We start from the raw sequence: 26,559 nt of genomic DNA, 5'->3' as shown, positions 1-26,559 counted from the left end.
AATATTAATATTACATTAGTTATTTATGAATTGGATAAGAAAGCCAGATTTATGCATATAGCTACATTGTCCATTTCTTCCACTACTGTCATGCACATCTGAGAGATCAGAGTGTAAATGTGTGGGATGCACTAAAAAGCGGTTAGTTCCTGTGAACGTGTGGTCTAGTGTATGCTAACCGTGCGCCAAGTGTTGAAGAACGTGATTAAGAGAAGCTCTTGTGATGTGCACTTTATATTTTGCTGCTGTAATGCATTCATTTCCAGAAGGTTCCTTACAAAGAGAAAGGCCCATTATTAGTTGAAATCGAGGATCCCACACTGCTAGAAAAACTAGATATTTATGGGAGTTTCAGGATCAACTCACTAATGTAACGTTTAATGCATTTTATGATGTTGATATCAAAAAATCGAATGGATTTTTTTAATTTATTTTTTATCAGTTTGGTATGTTTAATTGTAAGTTTAAAACAAGTTTGATAGTTTCTCTAGTTATGCTTAACTATTTGGCAAGACCTTCTTTAGAAATACATACAAACATTTGGGATGTTGTTTATCTATGAATATTTTAAGATATTTTCCTCCCACCCCTGGCAGATTTGCTGGTTACGGTTGATACATATTATCAAATTAAAATCTGTGATCATATATTATGACAATGGTACAATGACTCGGCTTTCTGACAGGCACAATACATTTTAATGCATTGCTTAATTAAAGGAAACTAATTAAAGGTCCTTTAAGTTGGACATTAATGTGCAGAGGCCGAAAGTTTCAATTTGTTGTTAAATTAATCAAATTATTTTAGAGAGCTAGGCAATTTAAACACATTTTTGGAGCGAGAGAGAGAGTTTTGGGGTACTCATAAAGTGTCTCACTGGGCAGAGATCATTAAGTTCCTTTGGACACAATAATTAATTTTTACACACTTTTTAAAATAAGTTCCACAAGAGTTTGTTTGGTGAGTAAAGCCAATGTCCAAAATAAGACCTCCATTCAAGCCCTAGTTATTATCTGAGCCATTACATGAAGAACCTCCATTTATAACCCTGATGCTTCAGTTTTCAAACAGTAATTAAGGCCTTAATGAACAGAGCTCTGCTGCCCCCACCTCACATCCCTGAGCTCATTTGCATGTTAATTATCATTAGCGTCATGGGGAAAGGGCCCATAACTGCTAAATTAGCAGCTCAATCATGTTTTTGGCTACCAAGGGTACATAAAAGTCCAGCCCCTCTCTGCCTAAAACAACATTGTGCTCTTTTTTGGTGATTTAACTGTGGATTTGAAAACTTTTTAAAAGATCAATTTTGAAGTCCTATTATCTTTTCACGAATCGCAGTAAAATGTAGCCTTATTACGTGATGTGATCTACTACTACTAAAGGTTATTACTATATTACTACTACTAAAACTAATAATAACTTATTCAAATGTAGGTAAAAAAAGAGACTTCACTGAAATGTGAATAGACTGTCAAAGAGTCGAGTCGTTTCTCTTCATGTTTATGTCTCTAAGCTGATTTACCGGAAGAGGGCGACAGAGCATCACACTTCACAACAGAAGTCACTCTTGTGACTGATATAACACACGATACTCTGGTTCGCATTGGTTAAAGGCACAATCCACCGAGTTGTGTTTTCTCCTACATTGCAATAGCACTAACAAACCAGCAGCTATAGACATTAAACTGCACTTCTGCCCTTGTGAAAAAGAAGTGCACTTAACAGTATTGAGAGTAGCCTACTTTATCTCTTTAAGTTTTTATAAACTGATAATAAAATATTAATGAAATAAAAGGCCACTCTTAAAAATAAAAGTGCTTCATGGTGTCATAGAAGAGCCCTTTTTATCTAAACGGATCTATAAAGAACCTTTAACATCTGAAGAACTTTTCTGTTTCACTAAAGTTTCTTTATGGGGAAATTATGTTCTTTCGATTACAAAAAGGTAAGAAAGAGATGGTTCTTTAAAGAACCTTTGACTGAATGGTTCTTTGTGGAACCAAAAAATGGTTTTTCAGTGGCATCGCCGTGAATAAACTTTTACCTACATTTATTTTTAAGAGTGTAAGTGAACTTAAAGACACTTTCATGACAGTTTCTTTTTTCAGAGCCAGATAACACACAGATCAATGTTATCGAACTCCAACACTTTCCAGTGATTATTCACAATGATAATCAAAAAGATCACAAACTTTTGAAGGTATAGTCTGCTCCTTACAGAACACTTAATAACACTAATAATAAGTATGCTAATTAATAATGTTTGCTTAAAGTTTTTTTTTTTTTCAGAAACAATGGATGGAAGTGAAAAGAAGCACCAAACAATCACCAAGAGCACACTGGTAACAACATAGAAATGTTCTGGCAGTAACCTCATGAATAAGTAATGCACAGCATAAATACTGTTTAAAAGATTAGGGCCAGCAAGATTTTACTTTTATTCAGCAAGGATGCAATAAGATAAATAAATAAATAAAATAACTGACCTTTTTACCTTTATATTCAAAGAATTATGAAAGGAATACAATCACAGTTTTCACCAAATGTGAGTTTCTCGAGTAAATCATCATATTATACTGATTTCTGAAGGATTGTGACACTGATGACTGGAGGAATGATGCTGAAAATACAGCTTTGATCACAGGAATAAATTACATTTTATTATATATTACAAAGTTATTTTAAATTACAATAACATGTTACAGTTTTACTGTAATTTTATACTGTAAATTTACTGTAACACTCATTATATATGCCTGTGCACTGTAATATATACCTTTCCCACATTTTCATGTTTTGCATTTATTATAATTTATATAGCCTACAGTATTATCATTAGGCTACCTCTTCTTCTTCTTCTTCTTCTCCTCCTTTTTTTGTTTTGTCTGGTTTGCTAATTTAAGTAGCCAACCTCAACTTTCAAATGATCTTCTTCCGCTGTAGCTACTTTTATAAATCCTAATGTGCCATGAATATGATTTAGTTTGGTTTATTACAAACAGAGAGATTAACACTCATTGTGACGATGTTTCCTCAGTTTGAAAAAGTTTTGTTCCATTCCTCTTCATGTGTCCCCCTCTTAGTATTGACCCAGAAACCTTACTCTGACATGAATTCATAGAGGAATATGTTTCAAAACCACTGTGGGAGTTTATTTAAACGCAGAATTATAAAAATGGATCAAACTCCAGCTTTATTTATAGCTGGATGTAAAATGGGCAGTATTCAATCGATTTCTAAATCATCGAAGTTGGACTGCATAGGCCTATAGCCTAGCTAATAGAAATGTTCCTCCTCCATTATTTAGCCAACAGCCGAAACTGTGGTCGTGATTATGTCTGTCTGTGTCAGAGGGTTTTATTCAATGAAATCAGTTTCCACTAAGCTTTTACAACGAGGGGGTGGACCGCTGCTGTCTGAGGTATTTCCATTAACCCGATGTGTGTGTAATAGCCCTCGTTTTCTTGTTTCGTTGTGTTTTATCCGCTAGTCGTGTTCTTGAAGTGCTCACAGTGCTCGGCTTGGCATGCTGCAATGTCCCTCTTTGATCTCACATCTTGGCTATCGTTTAAGCGCAGCCTGGTCATTGCGGTTTGAATTTACAGCCGCAACCCGGTGCAGACAGACTAATGTCTATTAAAAGCGTGCCACTGAAGATAAGCATGCAGACAGGACAGACGGACAGCAGTGCAGTGATTGGTCAATGCCATGACGCGCGCTGCAAGCGCAATGTGCCAGCCGGAGACATGCATGAGCTGAGGGGGCACTGGGCACCGAGGGACAACATGCTCTTTATACATGCAGAAACATTGTTCAGCAATAAAACATTCTGGAATCGAAACAACATGCTGGGAAGTGTAGGACACGATTTACATCGCATTGCGAAGCTGTTGCGCGACTGGGGACCGAGTCATGCCACACTGGTGTTGGACATTGCACATTTTCATTAGTTTTAGAAAGCTCAAATGAAGAGCAGACCCGGCTGCAGGAAAACGGAGCGGGGGTTTATGGAGATTTCAGGCGCTGAACAGATCGCTTTGAGCTGACTGCTTTGACAGCCTCACAATTTGCTGCATTTTGCTAACTACCGTTAACACAAAACAGTTTTTTTTTCTTTCCCTAATGCTGACTTATTTTACAGAAAAGTATAGCCTAATAGACCTGGTGAAACAGAAGAGCACCCCTGCATTAAAAGCGTCCTTAATGATAAACTCTAATATATATTATATAATTTATATTTACATATTCTACACACATATTCTAATTTGTTGAGATAGTGAATTGGTGGGTTTTTGTTAAACGTGAGCCAAAATCATCACAATTAAAAGAACAAAAGACTTAAACTACTTCAGTCTGTGTGCATTGAATTTATTTAATACACAAGTTTTACAATTTGAATTACTGAAATAAATTAACATTTCCATGACATTTTAATTTATTGAGATGCACCTGTATGTATATGTATATGTATATATGTATATGTCTGTGCAGATACAACATTCAGTCTCTGTAGTATTTGTTTGTTTATGGTGTATTTCATGCATTGGATGCATATTTGCATTACATGCAAAAAAGCATTTGAAATGTTTGTTTTCTTAACTAGATGCAGGAGGCAAAGGGGTGACCAAGTGCATCTATATCTCATGCCAGCTGTTGCTCCGCAGCCAATGCATTTTATCCCTCTCCGATAGCCACGTCATTAAACAGCCTGGCAAAAAAAGCCCAGAACTTAGAGAAGCGTTTCAGAAGGAATACATTTTACTGCTTTTACTTAAAGATGCCTCTAAGTGCAGGCATAATTTCCCCACTCATAAGTTTACACAATGTGCAATTGCATGCTTTCTCAAAAGTTGCTGGCTTTCAAGACACACAATTAAAAAGTGTGCCGCAGTGGGAGGCAAGGGCCCCTCGTTAAAAACAGAGCTAGCGCGCGCCTGTTAGCCATGCATGGAGATACAGTCAAACAGGTAACAGAATTTTACGCTGCTCGCCCTGAGCCATGGCTGAACCTCTGACCTCTGGGCTGGCCAGCCGTGTTTGAGTTTGGTGCACGTTTGTATTAAGTTACGAATAATCAGGTTTTCCTTTCCTGAAGCCACTGCCCTGACATGGCTGATGCTGGGCTTTGTCTGACATACAAAAGAATGAGTTGCTGTGTGGATAGCGATGCTGTATGTAAAGACTGGGGTTATCTGTATTCAATAGAATGCAAGGTTTTCATTAGCATTTCAAAGGAGAAGAAAAAGGTTGAGTTAGTGATGCTGCTCTTTCAATTTCAGTTGTAGAAATACAAGTGGAAATATCAGTTCTCACTTTAAACTAGTTGCTTATTAGCATGCATATTGCTGGCATATTGGCTGTTTATTAGTGTTTATAAAGCGTATACTAATGCATTATTCTGCATGACCATATTTTAGATCTTAATAACTAAATAAAAAGCATCAAATTATGAGTTAATTTAGGCAAAAGTCATAGTTAATAGTTCGTTAATAGCAAAAATTGTTCCTCAAACTAAAGTGGGATCAAAAAAAGTGAAGAAGTGAAGAGGCTGTTAAAATTTTAGCCTATAGTATGACCTTTTATGACGTTTATAATGAATTTTGAACTAATTGATTTAGCAGGGTGCTAAGGCTAGACATTAAAAGATTGGGAAGGCTGATATACAGGACTTCTAAAGTACCATTTGGTATAATTTTAGCCAATTAAAAATCATTAACAGAGGCTCACCTTTATCCTTAAATGCAGGATGAAGACGCTGAAGCTGCATGTACACTGAGAAAATAAAAGAGAAACCTCAGAAAGAAACAATGTATCCCAACTTCTAAAATAACTGGTTTTATTCAAGTCAAGATGATTATTAAACATCACTGCACAAAACTATTTACATCAAAACTATGTTTTTATGGGTTAAAGTTAGCCCTTAGTAAAAATAGCCCTTCAAGCCAATAATTGCAGGTTACTCTTAAAAATAGAGGTTTCAAAAGGGGGTTTTCACAGAAGCCTATTTTTCTTAGTGTAATGAATATTTTATTAACATAAAGAACCTTTTCCCACCATGAATCTTTTGTGGAATGGAAAGATTCCATGGATTTTACAGGCTCTTCAAGGAACCACCGACAAAGAAGCTTTATTTCTAAAGCCGAGTTCAGACTGCACGATTTTAGCCCAGTTTTTGGCTCGCCGACAGGTTTTGAGAAATCGCCGACAAATGCCCGAAATCACAGGCAAATCTGTGTTCGTTCGCGCGAGTGACAATCACGCAGTGTGAATGAGCAAAGACGTGATCTGAGAGAATCACCGACGAGTCGCCGATGCCTGTGAGATATTTTGCATGCTAAATATCTGGACCTGTCGGCGATTCAAAATCATGCTGTCTGAAAAGTGTTCTGACTGAAAACTACATCGGCGATGGCCGACAATGAGAGAGCAAGATACAGAGAAGCAGGGAGTTCGGCGCGGAGTTATAAACCACAATATCAGCAAGCATGGCTTCATTTCAGAAAAAGGCTTTCTTCTCTGTCTATTTGGACCCATGAAATGGAAGATAAAACAGTATAAATTTAGCAGGATCACCCGTGTCTGTTTGACGTTTCATCTGATCTATCCCAGTCTCACGTGGAAACTCCGGTCTTGCAGGTGTGATATCGCGTTGTTTCTTTGTCACATCTCGCGGGTGTTTCGCTGTGAAACGTAGCTTGCATGATAGACAGAGTTGTTGGCGATTCTTCCTATTGTGAAGTCATGCAGTGTGAAACCTTCTGTAGCAGATCCACCGTGCAGTGTGAGAACAGCAGCGACTGAATGCTGGCTAAGATAGTCATGCAGTGTGAAAAGAACAGTGACCCGACTACTTTGAAAATCGTGCAGTCTGAACTCGGTTTAAGAGCATAACACTTTTTACTGTGCAGGACACATATGTAAGTGTGTACATACAGTAAGAAATGAAAAATCTAATGGGTTGAACAGGACATAACCCTAAGAAAGAGAATCATATAAAAAAGGAAAATGCAGATCGTAAGACTTTCAATACAGATAAGAATTATGGGAACCCTTTAGATTAGGGCTACAAATCACTATAAACTTAGTAAACTCCTAATTAGCTGCTTGACAGTAAGTAAGGTAGATGTTGTAGTAATTAAGTTTAGGTATTGGGTTAAGGGATATGACCATGCAGGATAAGACATTAAAATGTGCTTTAAAATACTAAAAAAGAGCCGATGTGAACATCTGAACTGTTCTGTTAAATAATGTTCACAATGTTGGAGTTACCTAATCTCATCAAAGACCCCACACACTCTTATCTTGTGAAATAGTTTCTGGAAAAATGATTCAGAGTGTTTGTCTTGGCTGCAGCAACTACTAAAACAGAGTAACTGGAAGTTTCATATTTGATCACTGAGGAAGTACTCATCTTTACAGTTGTTAGTGATAAGTCACGAAGACATCATGAAGTCAATGCTGTTTTATGAAGCTGGATTGAGGTGAAGAGTCAACCATAAACCATACAAATCAGAATTAATCTTTATTATTATTATTTTCCTGTTACCATCCTTCATTTTCTTTCCAAATAATATATTCCATTTAACAAAGCTACTGGCTTGTTCAAGTCTTAAAGTAGTTTTAGAATGTAGGTAGACCAACTTATTTAGGTCATTCACAATGGTTGATGGAAGTGGATGGTCACTGCAAAGCTCTTTGCAGTTCTGTTACAATATATATATATATATATCTCAAACTGATATTGTTGATATCAATCAGATTTTTCTTAATTTGCCATTCTTCTTTCCAACGTGGGAAATTATGATAGGAAAAGATTTTACATGTAAAAAGTAACACAATTATTTAGAAGTTTGTGATAACAGCATATTAATAAGACATGTATGTAATATATTGTCAGATCTGCCTAGACTGTTACTTGATAGCACTATGATGCCTTCACAAGTCATGTTTTTGTAGAATAATTACAGATCAAACTATACCTTTAAAGTTAGCTTTTGTTGAGGCGTGTAAACGTTGAGAAATGTAAAAGTATTATTAATATGTAATGTCATTTTCCTCTGAAAATGTTTGTTACATTAATGAACACCTAATGCAATTATTGACCCTATGCAATTATGAAACAAATATGACGGAGTCATTTATTGAACTGTGATTGAACTAGTGGGATAAATTTAGCAATTTTACTTAATATTTTTTGTGCTTATGGACGTTTTATATATAATTTATAGGAACATAGCGGTAACTTTTGTATGCTCACATTAGGATCATTCAGAGGATCCAGGTATTTTTATTTCTTTGGTACAGTATAAACTATAAATAATAGATATTTTACATAGACTCACACACACACACACACACACACACACGGAATACCACAGGAGGCTGAAGATGACAGAAAGACGGTTCATTGAGGCACAAGTAGAGGAGCGGGTAGTGCTGGGTAGAGTGATATGGAGTATGGCAGTGATGAAGTGATCCGTAGTAGCATGGTAGAGACGTCAAAGGAGGGAGGTGTACCACACACATGCACGGAGATGGCTGGGAACTTCAGGAGATCGCTGGAGAGAGGTAAGTAGAGATACAGTTAGTCCTTAGAGTTAGCATACAGGTAAGACCTTGTTGCGAACGAGACCGGACGCTGACTTAGTGCGTGTGTGCGGTATTTGAAGTGTAGAGGTGATTGGATGATGATGAGGGTCAGGTGGAAGTGCTCAGTACTCAGGTGAGGGCGTGCGTTGTGAATGAGTAGAGGTGGAACCTGGCGTGTTTGTAACAGTACCCCCCTCCCCACGGCCCGCTCCTGAGGGCCGAGGACCCGGATGACGTGGTGGACGTCCTCTTCCTCTGGGAGCTGGCCGGTTAGGATGACTGGAGTGGAAGGTGTTTTAGTAAGTTCGGATTCAGGATGTCGTTGCGTGGGACCCATGAACGTTCCTCTGGACCATATCCTTCCCAGTCCACTAGGTATTCAAGTTGTCCACCACGCATCCCGGAGTCCAGGATGTCTCTTACTTCGTAGGCAGCGCCATCTTCTAGGAGGAGTGGTGGGGGGGGGGGGCTTCGGCTTCGCCAGGTTCTGTGGAGGGAGAAACAGAGGGAGGTGAGGTTTCAGGAGAGACACATGGAAAGTGGGGTGAATCCGGTACTCAGGTTGTAATTTTAGTTTGTAAGTGACCGGATCTGCTCAAGAATGGTGAATGGGCCAATGAATCTGGGACTTAGCTTGCGGCAGGGCAGGCGCAGGCGGATGTCCCAGGTGGACAGCCAGACCTTCTGAATGGGTTGGTATGTAGGGGCCTCGGATCGGTGAAGGTCGGCTGTCATTCTGCGTCTGCGTAGGACCCGCTGGAGTTGGTGGTGGGCCGCGTCCCAGACCCTCTCGCTCTCCCGGAACCAGTAGTCGATGGTGGGGACATCCGAGGGTTCACCTGACCAGGGGAAGAGTGGAGGTTGGTAGCCGAGCATGCACTGCAATGGAGTGAGTCCGGTGGTAGGTTGTCGCAGGGAGTTCTGTGCGTACTCGGCCCACCCTAGGAACTGGTTCCAGGAGTTCTGGTGGCCGTGACAGAAGGTACGGATGAAGCATCCAATCTCCTGAACCTTCCCCCCGTCTGCCCGTTCGATTGTGGATGGTATCTGGAGGACAGACTGATGGCCAACACTAGGAGTGAATGGAATGCCTTCCATACCTGAAGACATGGTTAAATAATAACTCGGCCATTTCCATGGCCGTGGGCAGACCTTTCAGGGGGAGAAGACGACATGACTTAGAAAATCTATCCACTATGACAAGAATGCAGGTATTATTATCTGAAGGATGAAGATCAGTAATAAAATCCACCCCTAGGTGTGACCTCGGGCGATTAGGGACGGGCAGAGGATGGAGCTTGCCTGATGGTAGATGGCGTGGGCTTTTAGAGACGGCGCAGTCTGTACATCCGTTCACGTACCTTCTGACATCCGAGGCCATGTTGGGCCACCATAAGCGTTTCTTTAGCAACGAGTGCCAAGAGATGTGTGAGCGGAGTGAATGAGTGGAGTGTGCCGTGTCTTGGGGATGTACTGGTGTCCCGGTGGGCAACCCGGCGGGATGTTGGTAGCAGGATCGGTTGGAGGAAGGGTCTCGGCAGACCAGGTAATGGGGCTGATGATGACCTTTTCTGGGAGAATGGTTTCGGGTTCCTCTAGATTTTCTTCAGGGGCGTGACACCGGGACAGGGCGTCAGCCTTCGCGTTCTTTGCCCCTGGGCGATACGAGATGGTAAAGTGAAAGCGGGTGAAGAATAGTGCCCAGCGGGCTTGTCTCGGATTTAACCTCTTGGCGACCCGAAGATACTCTAGGTTCTTGTGGTCCATGAGAACCAGAAAGGGGTGTTTGGCGGGTGTTAGGTGGAATACGCCTGGCCCTGGTGCTCTTCTAAGCACGACTGCATACGGGTGGCGAAGCGGATGGAAAGTTGGATGAACCGTTCAAGCCCGATGGTGTCCTTGTATGCAGCGAGATGCAACCGCACTCGAGGTTCCAATCCCTGACGGTAGGTAGTCAGCAAGGCCTGTTCGTTCAATCCATTGGTGGCTGCTAGAGTCCTGAACTGAAGAGCATATTCATTGACAGACATTTTTCCATGTTTAAGGTTAAACAGTTTCTCACCAATTGACCAGAGTAGGGCGCTGGCCTGGCCATGGGACTGGCGTGCACGGCAGGTGAGGAAGTGCTGGCGTTGTTGGCGGAAGTGCTCGCTGGTGTCGGGGATGCGGGTAGAGTAGTGAGTGTCCTACGTAGTGCATCAACCAGGCCTTGAAAGGGGTCTGTCATGCTCATGCTTGTGCCGATTGGTGTGGGTCCGGTCTTCTGTTACGGAATACCACAGGAGGCTGAGGATAACAAAAAGACAGTTCATTGAGGCACAAGCAGAGGAGCGGGTAGTGCTGGGTAGAGTGATATGGAGTATGGCAGTGATGAAGTGATCCATAGTAGCAGGGTAGAGACGTCAAAAGAGGGAGGTGTACCACACACACGCACAGAGATGGCTGGGAACTTCAGGAGATCGCTGGAGAGAGGTAAGTAGAGATAGAGTTAGTCCTTAGAGTTAGCATACAGGTAAGACCTTGTTGCGAACGAGACCGGACGCTGACTGAGTGCGTGTGTGTGGTATTTGAAGTGCAGAGGTGATTGGATGATGATGAGGGTCAGGTGGAAGTGCTCAGTACTCAGGTGAGGGCGTGCGTTGTGAATGAGTAGAGGTGGAACCTGGCGTGTTTGTAACACACACACACACACACACATATATATTATTATTATTATTTTATTTTTTTATTCTGTGGATTGATCAAACATTTATGTTTGCTGGACATAGGCCTTGAAGGTACAAAGCAGCAGCAGAACATTTTAGTCAAACCCTGTTCAAAAGGCTATACTGAAATAAATTTTAGACAAAGACTATAGGTCAACATTAGATATATGGTTTGTGGAGAAGGCAAATCCCAGAATGTATTATGAGAAGCTCAGTAAAACACCATTTAAAATGGTGGACATGTTGAGAGAAATAGCAAATATAAATATCTTATTCAAGTCATCTGTTTAACCCAGTGTTTAGGTGTCCTTGTAAAGTATTATGTTGTTAGTTTAGCGATATGCTAACACAGTGGCTCTCAATTGTGGCTCTGCCCCACCACTGCACGTTTTATATCACACTTGACTATTTGACAGATCTGATTTGGCTCCGAGTTGAAAAACATGAGTCAAATAAGAAAGACATTCAAAATATGCAGTACTGGGAAACCACAGTTAAAGACCTCTGGATTATTGTAATCAGTTAACTCTTTCCCCGCCAGTGTTTTTTTAAGGTGCCAGCGACTGCCAGCATTTTTGATCATTTTGATGAAAATTTACTAAATTTATCAACACTTGAATTTGGGTAAGTTTCATGAAAAAGTAACATTTTGAAAAAAAGCTGAGAAAGCCTAAACCACTTCCTGGTTCGAAATTGCATTCTGTAACTTTAGGCAGTTTTGATTTATACTATATTCTGTTTAATGATTGATTTAATAATTGAAGATGCGTAATAGCGCCCCCTACCATATGACAGTGAAAAAACTTAAAGCTGGAAAATTTTATCAATGGCGGGTAAAGAGTAAAGAGTCGAGCCTGTCACGTGCTCCACGTAAGGTGTGTTTTTTTCTAGTGTACTTTATCTGTTGCCTATTTAGAGGTAAATTCCAAATTGTTCCCTTATGAGCTTCCATTAGGATGCTGTTCATAGTTTATTTTGGTTTGGATATTTTCTTACACAGACTTATTTGATTATGGATTATGAACTTCTATTACTAAGCAAAAGTTCAGTAAAAAAAAAAAATCCACATTGCTTTCTCTCATCCAGAAGTGGACTATTGTAACTTCTGTACAAATAAGAATGGTTTGTCTCGTCTTGACTATTAGAAGAAACTCCCTTAAGAGTCCCTTAAGCACTTCCCAAATTATTCTTCTTTTTTCCCCCCTTTTTTCCAAGGATTACCTTTCAGCTTGTCAGTGACATACCTCTAATGTCTGTCTGTCCAAAACAAACACCCGTAGATCCTCTAGTCCTATTCTTTACAGAGAAGCCTGTCCCCCCCACCTTTGCCTTGTCTCCTCTTCCATATTCCAAAATTGCCAATCCCAATCTAATTTATGGAATATTTTCAAGGTAACCATATACGCAGAGCATTGGCGATAACATCTCCAGGCCCCGTGACAGGCAGGAACTGTGCAGTGCGTAGTTAATAACATAAACTCCCGCAAAGGCCAGTTGAAGAGAGAAGCCTAGTGAGGAGAAAGAGAGAGGCCGGTATATAATTGGGACCATGTGAGTTTCCCCCAGTGGAGGATTAGCAAAGAAACGGAACTTTGCTAGGCCTCGAGATCGCTTTCAATTAGATGTGCCCAGGGCAAGTGACAGAGAGGTGCTTGGTGAAAGATTCGGCATAAGGAGAGCATGAAGCGTCCCTGGCTGGAGGAACCGTGGCTGGGGTGAGCGTGGGGTCACGTCCAACTGTTGCTAACCAGTGTTAGGGGTAAATGCATTACAAATAACGCAAGCTATGTAATCACATTTCTTTTTCAAGTAACTGGTAAAAGCTTTTTCAATACACATGTAGAGAGAAATCAGGAGTTGTGTGTGCCGTGTGAACATGATGTTACTGTAGATCTAGTCTAAATGTCAGCATGCATTTACTCATCTCACTTGCACAAAAACAAATTCGGTATTCCTCAAAATGAATAAAATCAGTGACATGCAAACTCAGAATATGACACAATAATTAAATATGTTAAATAACACAAATATTTCATCCCATTTTATTGCCAAATTTCTTTACTGCTGACCTTAATAAGCAAAATGACTTTAGATAAACATAACATTTGTGTTTTTCTTTTTATTTCTGAAAAGTGTTGAATTTATTTCTCCTGCATGCTATTCTTCATGTAATCCCGAATGGCAGCATAGCTAAAAATATTTATTTGAGCTGCACCTTCTACTGTGCAGACATGAATTTACATTTCCTTCATATATATATATATTTCCTTATATATATATATATATAAACAAGCAAGCCCAGTAACACAAAAGTAAAGGAAAAGTAATTTAAAAATATTGTAATGCATTACTTTTAAAAGTAACTTTTCCCAGCAATGTTGCTAATAGAAGATAATGTGCTACATTCATGCACCAAGCTAGGCTGGGTGTATTTTTGGGGATTTGGATTTCAACTGATGCAACATAAATAGCCTCAATGAGGGGATGGAACAATGGCAGTCGGGATACTCTACTGGGTAGAGGTAACTTCAACTGTTAGGGCTTAGCTGTAATAGAAGATGGCACTAGCATGATTTAAAACTTTCCATGCCAATCTTATCAGTCAGGCTTTCAAAAACTAAAATGGATTCAACATGTATTTTCCAGACCAGACTTTCAGTCAAGTTGCCAAGTTGCCTCAAGTCATTACTTAAAACCCAATGAAAAGCAAGGTGGCTTACATGTTTATGTAACATCTTAGAGCAGTCTGTAAGAAATGCATTTTGTCACACATGATGAATAAAATGGCTTGCCAGAAACCACATGCTAATGTTATTTCTACAACATTAGCTATGACTTAATCAGAGCTGTGTCACTGACATTGAGTAGATATGCTTCCATTCAATGGGTACTGAATGGATGTACATTAGGTTTCTTCTTCTATCTGGCTCCACTTGGGCACAGATGGCTGGAAGTAGCTCTGTTTTGCTAAAGGCTCGGTTATTACCCACACAGCCTGGCATTGGCCCAACAGGTGGGCTTAGTGAGACCCCATTGGCGAGCCAGTTATGACTTCTGCAAATGGAAAAATCTAAGAACCCATTATGATGTTTCATTGGTAATTAAAATTTTAGGAGGCACATTAAAAAGGTTCATTGAATGAACCCTCCACTTTAATGGTCTTACTTCTTAAATACACTTTGTAGGACTGAAGAACATGGAGGAATTTTGACATTTCAAGAGTCAAGTCTTCACCAAAGATTTGACTTCACAAAGTTGTTCTCTGGAGATACATGGCAGTTAACTAACACAGCCATATCAATACAGAGAATGTTAAGTGTATACTTGCCAAACATACTCTATCCAAGTAGGCAAACACAGATAAGAATGCTTAGTAACACATTGCAAGTGTTTGGTCCAATTTTGCACTCTTAAAGAAGTTTGCTGGTTTTAACCAGCTTTGTATTGTTAGAGTGTAGTCTATGTAGTACAGAATATAGGCCTATAGTATATTTGTAGTGTTCATGTACGATTTATGAATACATTTTTATTAATTATGTTGGCTTGGCAAAGCCAACATACTGTTATGCTATTTAAACTTCTTCTTTTTTTAATTATTATTTTTCTGAGACTAAAAAATTCTAAACGCTTCTCCTCCTAGAGGATAAACTCGGCAGACACCCGCGGGATAGAGCGGTAGTGTGTGCTATATCTTTTCAGAGTGATCAGACTTAAAGTTTTTTTTTTTTTTTTTTTTTTTTTAAATGTTTAATACATTACCCATAGACTTACATTGTCTGAGAAAAATTGCGCCCCTACAGTTGCAATACCCGGTCTTAAGGTTTCATTTCACTTTTAAATTGGTCAATACAAGTAAATAATACAATTTCCCTCAAACTGACAAGCTAAACCAACATATCTGATTATTACAGGGGTCAGGGCTCATTAATAATTGATTTCTGGGCAGAGAGCAGTCAGAAAGACGAGAGAAGAATCAGGGCTTGTCAGCTCAGGCAGCTCAGTCTCCACGAGCTCACAACGAGCGAATTTATTCTTATTTAAGACCTTTATAAATTAAATTATATCGGCGATTGCACGCAATCTACCCGTTAGAACACACCAAGAGCTAAATTCAGATGTTTCTGAACTTTTTAAAGTAATAACATGATATATTCGCGGCACCCAACTGCCCGCGAGCTCGCAATGTATTTCTCTGAACACTTGAAGTCCACATAGAGAATTTACAGCCTTTCACATTAAAACACTGCAGCGAAATGGCACAAAACAATTAGAAGAATATATTATACACATGAAAATGAGTGTTTATATGTGCTTGTGAGATTTTCTCTGTCAGACTGAAGGTCACAGCGAATGATCGGCGCTGCACAACAAAGCAGGGAACTACACTGCGACCAAAATGGCCGCATATGCATCACTGATTATTTTTGTACATACTTATGTGTTATGCTATGATTTAATTTGAGCATTTATTAAAACAGAAATGTGTATTTTAAGAATACGTTTTATAACGTGCTCCGAGCATTCAACACATCAATTGGCTTCAGCCCCGCGATGCGGGAAAGCTGAACTGAGCAGCTGGTGACTCGCGCTGTGTTCGGTGTGCACGAGAGACCCGCGTCTCGCGAACAGCAACACTGAACCGAGCTCTCCTTCAGGACGTTCACGTCCTCCTGCACCTGAACGAACAAATACAAATCGCAGTTTAAATAAACAGAAAAAAAAGAGCAAAAAGCGAAAGAGCTCAATTCAGCACCGCGGTGTTCTGGTGTTCAGGGAGCAAGCAGAGAAAAGTCTTCTTGCTTATGTACCGACAGCAAATAAATACAAAATATGTCGAAATACCCGACAGAAAGTCACATAGATTGATCGGCGCTGCACAACATGGCATTTATATATTTTTTAAGAGCTTCTTAAAATACAATAGGCCTATTACTCCGAATGCACACAATCCACCCATTAGAACACAACAAGAGCAAAATCCAGTGTTTTTTGAGCCGTGTATGTGTGCAAAATGCAATATTTGACATCGCGAAGGGAAAAAAAGTCACATGACAGCCGCGTTTCGGGGCAAGATCGGACAAATAAATACACATTTCATTCACACTGACAAGCTAAACCAACATATTTTATTATTACCGGGTCAGATCTCATTAATAAATTATGTCTCTGGCCAAAGAACCGAGAGAAAGACGAGAGAGAAATGATCGCTTCATCAGCCAGCCCAGTTATCACTACGAGCTCAGAATAAAAGCATTTTTATATTTTTTAAGAGCTTCCAAAAATAATATCACAGCGAATGCACTAATCCACCCATTAGAACACAACAAGAGCAGATTTCAGGTGTTTTTGAGCTGTTTATGTGTGCCAAATGAAATATAATTTGACAGCGTGATACAGCTTATGAATACTGGAAGGAAAAAAAAGTCACGACAGCCTTTTAAAACCCACTGGAGTCGATTAACGCATATACGCGTTTTGAGTCATTTTCTCCTGATATACCCGAAAAGAACTTAAATTACACCTTCAGTTTTAATCGTACAGATAAGAGCAATACATCAATCGAATCTGTAAAGGGTCTACTTTTTTTGGATACAAACATAATAACAACAAAACTTTGTGCACTTATAAAATAAAGATAACAAACAAGGTGTGCTGTCTGCAGCCTTTGTCTGCGCTGATCTTCATTTACAAACACGTCATTAAAATGAACTGTAACTCCATGAATACTCATCGAAGAGACATGAGAGATATATCTATAGAAAGCTTGACATGTCTACTTTTAAACTAAACAAGTGCTGCTGAACAAATATTCTGTGATAAAGTAATCCATATCAAAACAACGCGATGTCCTTTTTTCACGTCTCCCTTCATTATATCTAATGTGTATAGAAGGCCAAGAGGGTCAAATATGGAAGGCCAAGAGGGTCAAATACACGTGAATTTTAACGCGTCAACAACACGTTAAATACGTGTATTTCACGTGTAGACAACACGTATTTAACGAGTTAAATACGTGTTGTTTACACGTGAAAAATCAACGCGTATTTAACGTGTATTTCACATGTTAAATACACATGAACTACACGTGAAGTACGCATTAAAAATCAGGTTGAACGGGTCAATGTCATTGGCTGCTGAGGACTTGGGTCAAACCACTTCTGTGAGCTTAGAGGGGTGTACCATTCATAGACAGGCAACCACCATTTAACATGCTATAGATCAGCTTATTCAGCCTTATTATTTAGTCTTTTTTCTTTTCTTTTTTGTATAGCCTATAGAAATAATATATTTAAGTTTCAGTCTTATGAAATATTTATTTTTTAATAAATATAAATTAAAATTTTGTGGTGATAGTATAAAGTTTATAAAAGGTACAGTATTTTGTAATGAAACAGGACTTTTTGTTTAGCTCTTGACTCGCCGAAGTATACTATATATAGTGTCCCTTCTTTCATTTTTCAGTACTGTGTGATAACTTAAATATGTTGTCAGTACTATTAAAATGAGATCAAATGGAATGGTATTTAGGAGATTATAGTTTTTGCATGACTTATTTCGCATTCAGCTAGACAACCCTGTCCTAGCTGTTATCATAGCCTAGGCTTTTTATTAAAAAGGAAAACAGCAAGGGACCATGGAAAACGACTGTTGCAGGTGTATTTTTTATGGTATTATTATTTTTTTTTTTTTGCAGCGGGGCAACTCAAGAATGTTGGGCACACAAGTACTGTGGCTCTTTTGCCCCATGGCCAAGATTGCCAAGCCAACATCAAAGTTAGTTCACTAACTTTTAATTCTAGTTATTAATATTCTACAACCACCATGCTATCTTGAGATTTTCTATAGTACTTAAACTTAAAAGTAAACTTAAAATTTTTGAAGTAATTGATTCAGACACTTAATTGCATTTTATTTTCAATTCAGTGGCAATGTCTTGTAGTTTAAATGTATATTTAATGCAACTGGTTGAACTTTATAGTGGTTTTTGGTACACTTAAGTCAGACTTACATACAACTTTATTTATCATTTCATAATTAATGTAAACTTAATTATATGTAATTTTATAATTGTTGTTAAAATATAGTAAATAAGATATGCATGAATGTATTTTCCAATTAAATGTGTCATGCAATTAAATTGTTTTGTAATTACATTGTAATTGTAATGATGAAGTTGCAATTTAATATTTGTTAAATATATTATATTGATAATATAATATAATATTTGTAATATTAAATAACACATACAGTTAAAATGATAATCAAGTACTTTACATGTGCTTTAGTATGTTAGTAAACACATATTTTTTTATTAGTTTTGTTAGTGGATTATTGAAATATGATTTAATATTTATTTGACATTACAGTGTGCACTTGTTTAAAGGTGTACTTAGTGTGTTAAGAAACATATATTTAAGAAAAATACTTTCAGAAATATTATCTGAAAGAGCAGTTTTTTTAAATACTTTTAAAAGTACATGCACAAGTGTACACTCAATACAATTAAGCACGCATCCTTTTCACAAGGATTATGGCATAATTTGTTTCATTTTCTGACAGATCAACCAGGTATTTTTCCAATAGTGGTTCGTGAATGGACATACTACCAATTTCACATAATGCTTTCCACATACTATATAGTACTAGGGAAGTATGCATATTCAGATTCTGGCCTAAAACTGACAACATGTTTATGGCAAGCTTACTTTTTTGATAAATTTGAAGGTAAGTAATTACCACTGTAGTTAGTGATCAGCCAGGTAAATAAATGAAAGAGTGTAAGTATGTTCAGTCGGACAGTTAACATGTTGGTCAAGCATTTGTGAATTCTAGCCTAAATGTCTGACGGCTACAATTTATATACTGAATGTGAAACCCTCCGGTGACAGTTGTATACGAAGTGCCACAAATGTTTATTTCATGCACCCTCTATCATCTCTCGAGCAGCTTTATGCACACTGTTACCAGAGTTTTCTTTTCATTTTTACTTGGACCAGCAATGCACAGCTTTGTTTATTTTCAGAAAATCATTTCAGAAAATCAATAAAAAATCTAGGGACCTCCTGTATGCTATATCCTTTCTGCATCATTTAGTTTAAACTGAGTGCTTTATATGGAGATATGCATGCCATAACCCGCTCAGTGTGTTTAGCGGATTGAAATTTGAGACTAGACGAGACGTGACATGCACCATATTTTTTTCATAACCCTTAAATCAGCGCATGTACTTGGATGAAGTCTAAATACCAGTGAGATTCATTTAAGATAAATTTGTCAGGAAACAGCTTTTGCTCGGGATAAATATGCTCAAATTTAACTTACTGTAAATGCACACTATATTTTCTTACGATGAAATGGGAGAAGGTTTGTGAGGTTAAAAGTCATTGCCTTCACCGATGAGGTAATTATGTCTGTGTGTTTAGAGTATGTTCCCTGCCCACTTTCCCTTTGCCTCCCGCTTTGTATATCCATCTCTCTTTCTCTCTCTTTCTCTACCTCCCTCCCCCAGTCCTCATGTTAGACGTCTCCCTGTGGGAAGAGGTGCCTGAGATGTTGGCTGGCCCATACATCTCTGTCAAAATATCTATGAATAAATTAACCTTTTAAAGATTAGTGCACCCTAATACCGCAGGGTTTTTACACAGAACAAACACTGAAAAATGTTTGGGCCCCCCCCCTCACCAAGTTGCTGTTAGCGATGCTTTCAAAACTTTAAAGGCACAGACATCGTATTTTCATTCTGTTCTGTGCGGTTAGGCATGAGAAGCTCTACACACATGTGTATGTTATTGTTATTATAACATCGGACTCTTTATCACAGTTTATTCATTCAAAAGTGTCGCTATTGTTGGCTTGGACTCAAGCAATGAATTTGAATCCAGAGCGTCTGATATGTTTATATATGGTGAGTGTGATTTCACCAAGTACAACATGTTCCTGGATCAACATCCTTGTTGATCCTGGAACAACATTCCGATCAACCAATCAGAATTGAGATATAACTTTTCAGGAAATATCTGTTTTAGGCTTACAATCAGGGTTAGGTGCATCTACACCCTTGTTAATAAGCTATCATTTCCCTCTGATTTTAGGAATAAATGATGGGTAGGGTTAGGTTTAGGGGTAGGGATTGGGTTAAATCTATACTTTTGGATAATAATGTTGATCCAGGATCATCAAAAGATGTCTTGGCAAAATCACGGTGATCGTTTATATACAGCAAGCGTTTCCTCAAATGTGATAAAAACTGATGCTGAGCAGCTGTTCCTGTTGATAATTACCTATCACAGTGTCCCTATGATGGGTAATGACAAATTCATATTTTGGTTTTGGTCAAAAACACTTTCATTTTCTTATAATATGCATTTATTTTTACCTTACTTGTTCAAAGACTCCCAAACGATTCGCTCAACAATTCATTTTTCTAAACCCCTCGTTTGCATGACGCTAATCTGTGGTGATTGGTCTCATTTTCATTTCATCATGACCCTCTAATGTCTGATAAACCTGCGTTTGTGAGCACAGTGCTGCTTTGTTTACAGCGTTACCGGGGAAACCGGTATTTTACTGCTCCAAAAGCGGCACCTAGTGAAAGAGTGAATTAGCATTTTCATTCAGACAGATGTCAAAAGACCAACAAGTGTGTGGGCATATTGCTAATGTTTCATGTTGACATCAACATGAAATGCTTGGGATTCATTGTAAAAACAACTCATTTCAATGATTCAGAGTCTATCTTCTTTTGAGAGACAATAACTATACACACGGTGCACCTTCAGATTTAAAACTTTACAGAAATTTTTCATTCTTTTAGAGCTGTGTTACACACTGCATGAAAACGAATTTTCCAAAATCCATGACAGGGGCACTTTAAGTTCCGTTTTGACCATAGCATCACTGTATTTTGCTAGATTACGCTTTAGCAGAAAACAGAACTTTGTGTTGTTCCAGAGAGAGAGAGAGAGAGAGAGAAAGGGAATGATATTTTATAGCCAATTTAAACCTTGCAGTTGTAACAGTTTAAAAATGTTTCCTACAATACGGTTCACCACAGCACTGGGACATTACCCAGTTTTAAGAATGGAAGTAATATTTGCGGTTCCTTCGCTGAACTGCTCAGAGACGGCTGAGATATTTACCCAAAGCTGGCAGTATTTGGGATTTAACAGCGCTCATCCACTGACTTGGGTTATTTAGGCCAGGAACCACACCTGGATGAGCTCCAAACAGCCTCCGGCTCTGAGAAGGAATCTCGCTCTCGCTGTGGTCGGGATTATAGGGCTTGCTGCTTTACGGGAATTCTTCATCCACCATCTTAAACGTGTTTGTAGCTACCTGTACACTTGATTGTATTGGCCGTACTTAGCATATTAACGACGCCAGAAACATTAATAGTCTGAGACATTGTTTTATGAATTAAGGACAATTTCTGTAATTTGGTGTGGGATGTAGTCCTTTCTGTTTTTCCCCTCGGCTTCAACAGTGGTCTCTTGTCGAGGACCGTTCAGCTCGGTTTTAAAAAAATCAGAGTTATTATGAGAGACAGGTTTTAGGTTGAAAAATAAACTCTTCATGTGTACTCAGGGAATATGACATGTATTGGCTGTGTCACTTGTTTTGGGTTACACTCTCAGGACAGGCAGGAGGCGTCTCCTATACTTCCTGACTTCTCACTTGTGCCAACTAATGTACTGGAGGTTTCTGGACCCCCTCCTTCACAAACTTGGGGTTTGGGATCAGGCCAGAGTAGCATGGGGGGTGCGGGCCGGTTCACGTCTCCATCAGTCCCCACACTCCTGAATCTCCCCTGTTTGACTTCATCGCTCAATCATTGCTTAACCCTGACATTTTAGGTAAGCACACTCAGGTTAATTTATGTTTGCTTAGACAAGCTTAGCAACACAGTAAATTTACCAGAGTTGATTTTCCAGTGTTACAATAAAGTGTTGGATCAACACTGAACAGAATGGGTCTAACACCAGAAGTGTCAGGTTTCAAATAAGAGTTGGTGTTATTTTACATAGTTGCAAACGTCAACTCTCATTCAGAGTTAATCAAGCCACACCTCCATTAACGTGCAGACAGACGTCTTTTTTAATCGAAACAAACCACATGCGGACGCCATTTTACTTCGCTGGAAGAGTGGTGGTAAGTCTTTTTTATAAATTTATTGTTATAATACAGATACAGACTGTAAATTTATTCTATTTTATAATTTGTATATAATCATTATAATTCAATCACAGATAATTATAATAATGATTGAGAAAGCCAACGAGCTCTGACATTTGCTTTTTGTAAATTCATCCTATGTCATGCCCCTTTATCAACGAATTAAAGCTTTGAATATAACTTAACGTTAGTAGTTTCGTCTGTCATCTCGCGTGTCGCACACAGCAGTCATTTTTATTGATTAAAGTCTGATCGTTTTCTTTTCAAAATGAGTCTAAAGTCGCGCTCGCGCGCCATTTTACAGGTGAAGTGTGGCACGTGGAATTTCTGCAGTCTTCTTACGTTAACAGAAAATGTATATATCAATATCGTTATTGGCCTAAAAAAGATTGTTCAGATTTTGTTTTTTAAGATTCGGCTTGGATTTCTGCTGATCGTTGACCATGCTTCTGGGTCCTTCATGGTTTTGAACTGTGGTAACTTAATGATACGTTTTAATGTCGATGTTTGAGCAGCGTTATATGATTTGTGTTTTTATACAGTCTATGGTCAGATGTGATTAACGTTAGTGTAATTATTTTAGTGAATTAAATTACTCAATTACATTTTAAGGAGCAAAAAATGTAACATGTGTTTTTGTATTAACAAAGTCGTGGAATATATTGCTGTCTCATTTCCGAGGCTGCGTCCTCCAGAGGTCGCATTTGAAGGCTGCATACGTCATCAGGGGAAGTCTCATTTGAGAAAAGTGGACAATGTCGACAATTAAAACCAATTTACAACAGATATTTTTATGTAAAATGTATCGGCAATAACGAGGTTTGACCATTGGGGCGCTGTACGTAGCGTAAAACTGTATTGCAAGTCTTTCCGGATACAATAGATGAAGAAACCGCATGCTTTAGACTGCAGGAGGAGGAGAGTGTGAAAGTTTACACGGAGACGAATATGGTATCATTTCTCAAAAGTTCCCGTTTTGTCTTGTAAATGAGGGGTTATAACAGATAAAAAGTTAACCTATTACGATTTAATTGGTATCTTTGCCGTTTTGATAAATTATGAAAGTTGTTTTGATATTTTTATTTTTTCACAATCTTGTTTCAAATTGAGTCTGTGTTTGTAGCAAACCAGTAAGATGTGTTTCTTCCTCTATAAGCCAGGAGTTCAGGTGCTTAATCACAATGATTGTCAAAGCACAATTTCGGAAGAAATTCATAAAAATCTCAGAGGCGTGCTTTGATTTATTTCTAGCAGAGGGTGAGTGATATTTAATATCATAATTAAATCTATATGTTTTTTATAGCTTTGTCAAATTATGAATAAAACTTGACTAAAATTGGTAAATATTTTGTTTTGCAGTGAAAGAGAAGCTCTCAATTCCAGACGACCTTGCTGTTACAGTGACAGATGAAACTGGTACAGAGGTGGATAAAGATGTGTTTCCTGATCTAAAGTCCACCAGTGGGTTGGTTTTAGTCAGGGCCGCTGCTGGCCAAATAGGTGCCCTAAGCAGGATTGTATTTTTGTGCCCCCCTTCCTCAAATATGATGATGGAAAAAACACCTATATAGGGGTGAAAATAGAACTTTAATCAAATAAAAAAGTAAATTAATAAATTGTATTATTTACAAATTACAATTGTAGCTCTCGACATTTACCTATGGCTATAACTTTATTATGATTAATTTATTTTATAGTCTCAAGCATTCAGAAATCATGCAAAAGAAAATAAAAATAAAATAAAACCATGGTTTATTTCTGTAAAGGTTGTGATATGCACGTTTTTTGTTGAAGAAATTATAAACTCTGTGTCATCTATAGCAAAAAGGTGTCCAAAAATGAAAGATTAAGTGAATATTTGAATTAAATGTTTGGTCAGTAGCCTAAACAAGGATTTGATTCTCCTGTAAGTGTAACATCAGCAATTACATGGCATCTGGCTCCCTGTGCAGGCATTTGTAATAACATGTACATAAATTGTTTATTTTGTATGTGCCTACATTATGTATTTTAACAGTGTTATTATTAACCAATCATTATTGCATCATTGTTTTTTTTATATAATGCATTTTAAGTCATTTTAAAGGCTATTGATGGCTTAGGTCTGTTTTTATACCAATTATAAAATAAATAAAAAAATATTACAGTATATTAATACTTATTTTTAAATTATTATTTGAAGTAACAAAACCATGGTTAATTTGCAGTTACCATGGCTACAAGAACGATGATTTGTGGTGTTATTGTTTAAACCATGGGTAATTTTCATAAGAGAAAAAAAAACTTTCACAGGAACGTGCCTGAAAGTGATAAACGGGCCTCGTTTTTACCTAAATGATTTATCATTTATTTTAATATATATTAAAAATGTATAGGGTGTGCATTGTAGCTGACACAAAAAAAAAATGAACACATTACAATTGTTTGATGACTACAAGTCTTTCTCCTCAAATGATATTGAGCTTCAAATTTGCGTTTGAGCCCATGTGAAAAAGTAGCATAATTTACATATGAGTTACAGTTTATTTTAATAAATATCAAACATTCAATTCAATTGTGCATTATAGCTGATACCTAAATGAACTATTACAGATGTTTTTATGACTGTAAATCATTCTCAAATACTACTGATGTTAGAAACGTGTATACCAATATCGCATGTAACTTTAGAGACGGTCCCTAAATTTGAGACTCTCGAATGTCCACCGTCAAGCCAACTTTATGCCTGTTTTTATTTTTATTTTCTTTAGTTTTCTTTTCTCTGCGCCAGATTGCTGATGTCCTTTACCCTGGCATAGATGTCCATCCATCAATTATGAACATTCAGCCGCAAACATGAGGTGCGAGCGATGGGAGAATGGAGCATGTTTTTTTTTTTTTGAGCAACTGGGATGGTGCCCCCTCTTCGAGTTGGTGCCCTACCCAGACTGCGTACTCTGCGTATAGGGAGCGGCGGCACTGGTTTTAGTCATAAATGAGTTGACTGACATTGGTGAGTGAAAAACAGGACCAATTTATGAATGAATACTGGTAGTGTTTTAATATGTTCATTGTTCAAAATATTGTAGGTGTACAACAATGTATTTCTAAAAAGTAAACAAATGGCAAGGGTCATATTCAGAGATGCAAGGATATATACTATATATACTAACATGACATCTATTAACCCCAGTTTTAACATTAACAGGATCTTCCACACCTCAGTCTTCAGTCAGCTTGGATACACACTGTCTCTAACTTCAAAAAGCAGTGAAGAGAGTGACTGGTTTAGTCCAAAACGATTCAGAAAGGATGATGATGATGATGTGGCATCACAACGAGCACAGGTCAGAGATGTGAGTCCCAGTAGCCTTACACAGACACTGGGTGTTTTACTCACCATGATATTCAGTTTCATTAAGATTTTTTTTAATCCCCATATATAATGGTAATATTTTTTAGATCAGGGTCATATTTAAGGGTAATTTAGATATTACTGCACTATCGTCTCTCATAATAGTATCTGTTAATAATCCTCTCTTTTTTTTATAGCTGATAAAACAAATTCTACAGACAAGACCAGGTGGAGGAAATGTGCTTAAGGAGTATGAAGATACAGGCACAATTAGTGATGACACGAGGGAAGTGATGGTGAACATCTCAGTTGCACACATGATGGAGACAGAAGGGTAATTATAAAAATATATTTCGGTCTTGCATTATTCAGTTTGTTAGTGATTTTAATGCTCTATAGATTGTGAAGTAGATAGATGTAGTTCGGTGATACAAATTTGTGCAAATTGCCCAAATTTTATTTTTATTTTTTCCTAAAAGTTAGTTTAATTAAATGTTCTTAAACATTTCCTATCAGCGTAAAGTAACATTGAGTGTTCCAATTCTTCAGAAGGGTCCCACATCGACTTACCAAACAGAAGTATGGATTGGGAATTATCACCTTGTTTCCCTCACTCAGAGATCCCCAAGGAAGGACTGGATATGTAAGTCATTATCACTGATCGGACATTCAATATTTTGTGCTCAGTTGGAAATGTCTAAAGATGTTTTCATTTTTAATTAAGGGTTAAATTAAGAATTTGTGTCATTTCAACAG

At 38.0% G+C, this 26,559-nt stretch overlaps 1 protein-coding gene across 1 annotated transcript in view; it reads left to right on the top strand.

Annotated features, from left to right (window-relative positions):
* Positions 1-23,650: 23,650 nt before the first annotated feature.
* The window catches only part of LOC132115190 (uncharacterized), a 47,365-nt gene continuing 44,456 nt past the window's right edge, over positions 23,651-26,559 (top strand). The window contains exons 1-5 of the mRNA XM_059523586.1: positions 23,651-23,726; positions 23,829-23,934; positions 25,657-25,804; positions 26,001-26,137; positions 26,353-26,446. Of these exons, the coding sequence (XP_059379569.1) occupies positions 23,651-23,726; positions 23,829-23,934; positions 25,657-25,804; positions 26,001-26,137; positions 26,353-26,446 (561 nt within the window). The remainder of the gene's footprint in view (positions 23,727-23,828; positions 23,935-25,656; positions 25,805-26,000; positions 26,138-26,352; positions 26,447-26,559) is intronic.

The sequence above is a fragment of the Carassius carassius genome, chromosome 34 (genome assembly GCF_963082965.1).
Source record: "Carassius carassius chromosome 34, fCarCar2.1, whole genome shotgun sequence".
Lineage (NCBI taxonomy): Eukaryota > Metazoa > Chordata > Actinopteri > Cypriniformes > Cyprinidae > Carassius > Carassius carassius.
The sequence above is the reverse complement of the archived record's forward strand: the minus strand, read 5'-3'. Positions and strand labels throughout refer to the sequence as shown.